The 7,073-nt window shown below is 40.5% G+C and overlaps 2 protein-coding genes across 2 annotated transcripts; one reads left to right on the top strand and one right to left on the bottom strand.

The window, feature by feature from the left end:
- Positions 1-661: 661 nt before the first annotated feature.
- LOC130493004 (olfactory receptor 6B1-like) lies at positions 662-1,609 on the top strand. Its single transcript, XM_056866779.1, has one exon. The coding sequence runs from the start codon at positions 662-664 to the stop codon at positions 1,607-1,609; it is 948 nt and encodes a 315-aa protein (XP_056722757.1).
- A 3,255-nt stretch (positions 1,610-4,864) lies between these two features.
- On the bottom strand, positions 4,865-5,845 carry LOC130493003 (olfactory receptor 6B1-like). The gene has a single exon (XM_056866778.1). The coding sequence runs from the start codon at positions 5,843-5,845 to the stop codon at positions 4,865-4,867; it is 981 nt and encodes a 326-aa protein (XP_056722756.1).
- Positions 5,846-7,073: the final 1,228 nt, after the last annotated feature.

Below are 7,073 nucleotides of genomic sequence, written 5' to 3'. Positions count from 1 at the left end.
AAGTCATTTAGCTTGTGTCTTCGTATGTAAATAAGTGTTTAGTTATTTTCTATTCAGAATATTTCTAGGACAAATTGGGGTTATTATCATGCACTCTGGAGCCAGAACAGAGGGGCGAAATGGGTAATAGGATTGCAGAACAGCGGGTTTCTTTGGCTTAGATTCCACTCCTCTAGGAAACATTTAAAGACTGGGACTTTGTTTAGACAAAACCAATCACACATTATCAGCCTAATCTACCTCACAGGACTGTTCTTAGGACAAAATGAAGGAGAAGAACATGATATAAGGCAAAAGAAGTTAAATAAATGAATGAATAAATAAATAGTGCCTTCTAGCCATCCGGTAGCCCAGCACTAACAATGGATTGCAATAACTTTATTCAATGTATGTCATCAAGTAACAATGTGATTGCTTATTAGATGAGGTAATAGCTGTACAATTAACTATAACAGAAAAAGTCCTTTGAAGTGGTTTCCCCATGCCCAGATAAAACACATTATAACATTTTATAAATCTCAGCATTTATTGTGGAACATTGGGTACCAAATTATATTAAAGTGTATAATAACTTTTCGTCTTTGGGTCTTTCACATTTATACCTTACTGGTTTTTTTGTTTGTTTTTGTTTTGTTTTAATTCACTTTCAGTGATTGAAACTATGGAGCATATTGAGACAGTCAATGAAACGGCAATAGCTGCATTTATCCTTCTCGGATTTGGGAATGCCCCTGAACTTCAGATTCCTCTCTTCTTGGTTTTCCTAATAATCTACAGTATGACCATGGCTGGAAACATCATCATCATTGTGTTAGTAATCATGGATCATCACCTTCACATCCCCATGTACTTCTTCCTTGGAAACTTGTCCTGTTTGGAGACTTTCTACACTTCAACTCTTCTGCCCAGGATGTTGGCCAGCTTTCTGACAGGGGACAGAACCATTTCTGTTGGGGGTTGCTTCATCCAGCTTTATTGCTTTGGTACATTTGTGATTGCAGAATGCTACCTACTTGCATCAATGTCATATGATCGTTATTTGGCAATATGCAAGCCTCTCCAATATGCAACCCTCATGAGCAGAGGATTCTGCTTTCTGTTGTCAGCTTCATCTTGGCTTTGTGGGATAACAGTTATGACTTTACTAATCAGTTTGGTGTCACAGCTGAAGTACTGTGGTCCCCATGAAATTGATCATTTCTTTTGTGACCTCACACCAGTGATTAACCTGTCATGCAGTGACACAACTTTGGTGACACTGGTGGGACTCACAGTCACTGTCATAGATACCATTCCTCCATGTCTTCTGATCTTGCTTTCTTATGTGTCTATCATTTCTGCCATTATACAAATCCCATCTTCAGATGGGAAAAAAAGGGCCTTTTCCACCTGTTCTTCCCACCTCATTGTAGTTTCCGTATTTTATGGTTCGTTGATATTTGTTTATGCGCTACCAAATAAAGAAGCTCTGAGAGAAGTGGACAAGGTCTTCTCTGTCTTCTACACAGTCTTAACCCCTCTAATTAATCCCCTTATCTATAGCCTAAGAAATAAAGAGGTTAAAAAAGCTTTAAGGAGAGTTGTAAACAAATGTTGGATTTCCAAGTGATTTGTTGGAGGTGTAGAGTTAAGATTAAACTGGTCTGGAATAAAATCTACAGTGTGGCACAATTTTTGTACGTTCCTATAATAAGTTCCATTAAATTTATTTACCTGGATTTTCAGCTTTACTAGTGATGGTATAATGGAATGGAGTAAGAGCAAAAGTCCAGTTTCTTCCAAAATCCTCTTTATGCATCTGTAGATTCATCCATGAATCAACTTTCAACATCATATGATTGTTGTAGGGATAGGTTGTATTGCAGCTACTTTTGTTTCAAAGCAATATTTGATATTTATTGGATAAAGTATTTATTACTGGTGTGAAAATGAGAATTGAGATAGCAGATATTTTATTATCTAGTCAAAGAGAAAAACCGCTGATGCTTTTTTATTGTAAACATTGTACTTTTGTGAATAGTGAAGAAGGTCACAAATCTCTAAATAGTTATCATAAACAATGGCAAGCAACAGGGATCATTCTCTACCCATGCCATTAAATAATGATTTATTTCCTGCATTCATGTATTCCTATGAGAATTAATTATTTTAATGGAAAAATTGTGTGTTTATCCCCAAGAGATTATTCTATGCACATGGAGGAGCCAAAAAAGGGGGGGATACCCTCTTGGGCTATTTCTAATTGGGTTAAGGTTAGGAAAACTGTGTGGGCAGAAAGGCAAGAGTCCTTCCTCCCACCATGTCAGAATTCCTCAGCTCAATTGCACTGTCCTTTATTTTTAAACAGACAGTTCCTGTAGCTGCTTGTGGCTATGGGGAATGAGAGTTGAACCCAAGGAAACTAGACTATAATGTGTAATTACTAGTTCAAAGCAAGCCTGAACTTTCTCTAGAAGCTAAAGAAACTAAACTGAGGCTATCGTACTTACTATGAAAGTCAAGAATCACTGGAAAAGACAATAATGCTAGGAAAAGTTGAAGGCAGCAGGAAAAGAGGGAGACCCAGTATGAGATGGATTGACTCTATGAAAGAAGCCACGGCCCTTATTTTGCAAGATCTCAGCAAGGCTGTTAACGATAGGATATTGTGGAGGTCATTAATTCATTGAATCACCAGATAGGATGCCCAGATAGGACTCAAATCACCATAATATGGTTCCCCTTACTCCCAGTGCTGAAAGGCAGATCAGTAGGATACTATGGTTGATAGTATCAAAGGCTGCTGAGAGATCCAGCACAACTATCAGGGTCACATTTCCCCTGTCTAGTTCTCAATAGAGGTCCCCAACCAAGCAGTCTCTGTTTCAAATCCTGACTCGAAGCCAGATGGAAATGGGTCCAGAAAATGTCAAAATGTCCCACATAGCCAGCAGCCCAAAACATCTAAAACTATATAAAAAATAGTTGTACACATACATAAGTCAATGAAAAGCAGAATACCAATGACATATCACTCCAAATCTCTGGGTGACTTCTTCTGGCTGTAGATGTTAAACAGTACTGGGAAAAAGACAGAGCAATGTGGGTATATTTCGGATTTTTCAGTTCACCTTTACCGAACACACACCCCTGATGCTTACCTCTCTGCACCCATGGCATATGGGAGATTTGGGAGAAAGACAGGCTTAGGGAGTACACACATCATGCTGCACACCCCAACTTTATTATTATTGGGATCCATTATTTGCCCCCATCCTCACCAACAAAGATGTCAGTACAAGCAAATGGGTTCAACTGGGATTTCTTTATTAAATAGATGATCTCAACTAAATCACAGCCAATGTGCCAATGCAAGTGTAGCTTTTCCTTGCCTGTATACAATGATATGTTGAGAGGAGCTGTTCCTCCACCACCCTCCCCCTCCCCATCATGGAAAGCAGTAGCGTGAAAACTTGTGAAGCCCTTACTCTGAGAGGGTGCCCCTCTGTAATTCCTCTGACATGTAAGCCATGAGAGGCTGGTCTAGGAAGCCCTCCCCCATCCTAACATGTCTCGCAGTGATCACCAAACATTCCTAAATTGAACAAACACTGACACTGTTCCAGCCAATCCCAGTAGCACCTAACCAGTCTAAAGCATGTCTGTTCACATGAGTATTGCCTATTCTGCAAAGTGAAAATGGTGAATAAGACCCATTTCACAGCTAACCTGAAAGGATCCCAAAATTCCTGCTTGGCCTCAAAGAAACCAGCTAGTCCCACCATGCAAAAACAACAAGGTGGGGGAGCAGGAAGCTGAAACTGCCAGCAAGGATCAAGCTTATATTGCTTTCTTGTTTCTGCACTCAGATTGGGTGAGAAGACTAGTCTCCTCAAAATGCCCACCCAGAAGCTTGATATTACCTTTTCTGGGTAAAAGGAGGGTCGGCAAAAGCAGTTTTGGAGCATGGGGGGCAGGAGTTGGGTTTCTAAAGATCTCAATGGATGGTGTGAAGTGATCTGATCTCATTCATAGATAAACTCTACAAGAAAAGCTGGCAATAGGTAGAGTTGCCACCTCCGAGTTGGGAAATTCTTGGAGATTTGGGGGCAGTGCCTGGGATGGTGGGGTTTAAGGAGGGGAGGGACCTCAGCAGGGTATAATGCCATAGTGTCCACCCTCCAAAGCAGCCATTTTCTCCAGGGGAACTGATCTCTGTAGTTTGGAAATAAGTTGTAATTCTTGGAGATCTCCAAATACCACTTGGAGAATGGCAACCCTAGTAATAAGAGTGTCATGGATGAAAAACATAAGTTTGATAGTGCAATATTGAATAATCAGTAGACTCCTTTGCCTTTCCAGAACATGTCTGAGATGTGTATGTGTGTGTGTAAAGTACCTTCAAGTCACAGCCAACTTATGGTGACCCCTCATGGGTTTTTCAAGGCAAGAGGCTAACAGAGGTAGTTTGCCATTGCCTGCCTCTACATAGCAACTATGGACTTCCTTGGTGATCTTCCATCCAAATACTAACCATCCAAACACTAACCCTGGTTAGCTTCCAAGATCTGATGAGATCAGACTATACCATGTTGCCTTCCCTCCATGCCTAAAATAATATGACAATAAAATTTATATAATATAGACAGAGTTATTGCTTAGTTCCCTTGCAAGTGGAGCTGGTTAGTCAAAATACAGTACAGATAAACTTGCTTTAGAGGTTAGATCTAGTCTGGGAATCACTAATTGACCATCCTGGACCCAGCAAGAATCTATTCATTCACACAATGCAATACATCAATAAAGTATCTAAACTGTGGATGAGAATTTCTAACTGTTGAGTCAATATCAGAAGAGACCTCTTTCTCATTCTAATCCACAGCTGCTATGACAGGATCCATGTCTCCCTAAAAAAATTACACAATTGACTGGTAAGCTTATTCAAAGCCTCTTTTACTTCTCTGTTTCTCAAACAGTAAACAATGGGATTGACAATGGGAGTTAAAACCGTGTAAAACACAGAGAATACTTTGTTGAGGTCTTTCAGTGTGTCACTTTTGGGAAACATGTAGACAATGACAAGGGTCCCATAGAAAACTGTAACTACGGTAAGGTGGGAGGAACATGTGGAAAAGGCCTTCTGTCGACCAGTGGTGGAGGGAATTTGCAGAATAGTGGCGATGATCAAACTGTACGAAATTAGGGTCAAAAGAAATGGAACAAAAGCTATCAGGGAAGAGAGGAAGAAAGCCATGAATTCCATCCTCTGGGTGTCTTCACAAGCAAGCATTATCACTGGGGTGAAATCACAAAAGAAATGGTCAAGTACATGAGGGCCACAGAATGATAACCGAGACATCAAATACGTCGTTACGGAGTTAAGTAGAAAACAGCTTATACACGAGGTCATCATGAGCTGGACGCAAAGTGTATTATTCATGAAGACTGAATAGCGAAGTGGCTTGCAAATGGCTAAAAAACGATCATAAGACATGGCAGCCAGTAGATAACACTCTGAACCCACTAGAGAGCCAAAGAAATAATATTGTAAAAAGCAGGCCCAAAGAGGAATGGTTCTGTCGCCCGTCAAGAAGGCCGTGATCATCCTGGGTAGAATGGTGGTGCTGTAGAAGGTTTCCAGGCATGAAAGATTCCCCAGGAAGAAGTACATGGGGGTGTGAAGATGCTGATTGCATGCAATAAGCACCACTATGAGAAGGTTCCCAGCTATCGTCACTGTGTAGATCAGGAGAAAGATCACAAAGAAGAATATCTGTAATTCAGGCGCATCATTGAATCCCAAGAGGATAAATTTTGTGAGATCTGTTTGGTTCCTCCTTTCTCGGGTTGGCATTGCATTTATCATATTGAAATGATAGATATGGAAGAACAAATATGGAGGTAGCCTTAAATCATTTCAGCGAATCCTTAAAATATTCATATTGGGTGGAAATCTGTAAGAAACATTACAAATAATAGGTAAAATAAAAGATTTCTCTACCAAACTTCTGAGCAAGTCTTCTTGAATGTAATCACCAAGGTCTCAAATATCTGACATCTACCAGGGACTACAAAAGCAAACTTTAAAGATACTTCTGGGAAATATTTGAAGAATTTCTAGGGAAGTCAAATGAAATGAAATAAAAATTATTAAATTAGTTTTAATAAGAATTACAAAATGAGAGCCAGGATAGTGTGATGGTTAAGAGCGGCAGACTCTAATCTGGAGAACCGGGTTTCATCCCCTACTTCTCTGCACAAAGCTTGCTGGATGACCTTGGGCTAGCTACCGTTCTCTCCAAACTCTCTCTGCCCCACCTACTTCTCAAGGTGTCTGTTATGGGGAGAGGAAGGGAAGGTGATTGTAAGCCGCTTTGAGATTCCTTCAGGTAGAGAAAAGTAGGGTATAAAAACCAGCTCTTCTTCTTCTTCTTGGGTGAGGAAAGGAGACACACATTTCTAATCCAAGGGTCACAGCAGGCGCTGCCTTAAACATGTAAGTGGCATTGCATAAGGACAATCAGGTCAGGTGAGGCCCACTACTGAATAATGAACATAATCCTCATTGCCATTCGACATGCCTCGGAAAGTCAGAAGTAATAGATCTGCACACAGCTGGCATGCAAACTGTCAATGTGCCTCTGTCCAGTGCACCACAGATGGCTAAAATCAGTGTGAGCAATGGATCATACATCATCTTTGATTCAGTGTACTGACAACTTTTATAACCCATTTTGAACTCCATGTAAATAACATTCTTCCAAACAAAAAGGTCCAGTGATGGAATGTTTAAGCAAAGTACAAGCTCTCGAAATCCCATTAATCCCTTAAACCCTTGGTTGTAGATGTACATTATCTGAGAAAGAGGCTTAGATCTAGAGAATGATCATCAAAATTCTACTTCCACAATCAGGTGTCCTGCCTACTCCTTATGTTGCTAGCTCCTGAACCTCCTGCAAAGACACTTGTATCAGAGGACCTTATGAATATCAAGGGCATGGAAGGTTTTGGGGGTTGGGGTTGGGGGGAGGAAGGTGTCAGCAGAAATCAGAGATCTCCCCTCGCACAAGTAGCTACTTGGATATTGACCGTCA

The sequence above is a fragment of the Euleptes europaea genome, unplaced genomic scaffold (assembly GCF_029931775.1).
Source record: "Euleptes europaea isolate rEulEur1 unplaced genomic scaffold, rEulEur1.hap1 H_4, whole genome shotgun sequence".
Taxonomy (NCBI): Eukaryota; Metazoa; Chordata; class Lepidosauria; order Squamata; family Sphaerodactylidae; genus Euleptes; species Euleptes europaea.
This window is presented reverse-complemented; position numbering and strand designations above follow the sequence as displayed.

Bases quoted from the DNA above. Each gene is read 5' to 3' on its own strand.
- LOC130493004 (XM_056866779.1), top strand. From the start codon at position 662: ATGGAGCATATTGAGACAGTCAATGAAACGGCAATAGCTGCATTTATC.
- LOC130493003 (XM_056866778.1), bottom strand. From the start codon at position 5,845: ATGATAAATGCAATGCCAACCCGAGAAAGGAGGAACCAAACAGATCTC.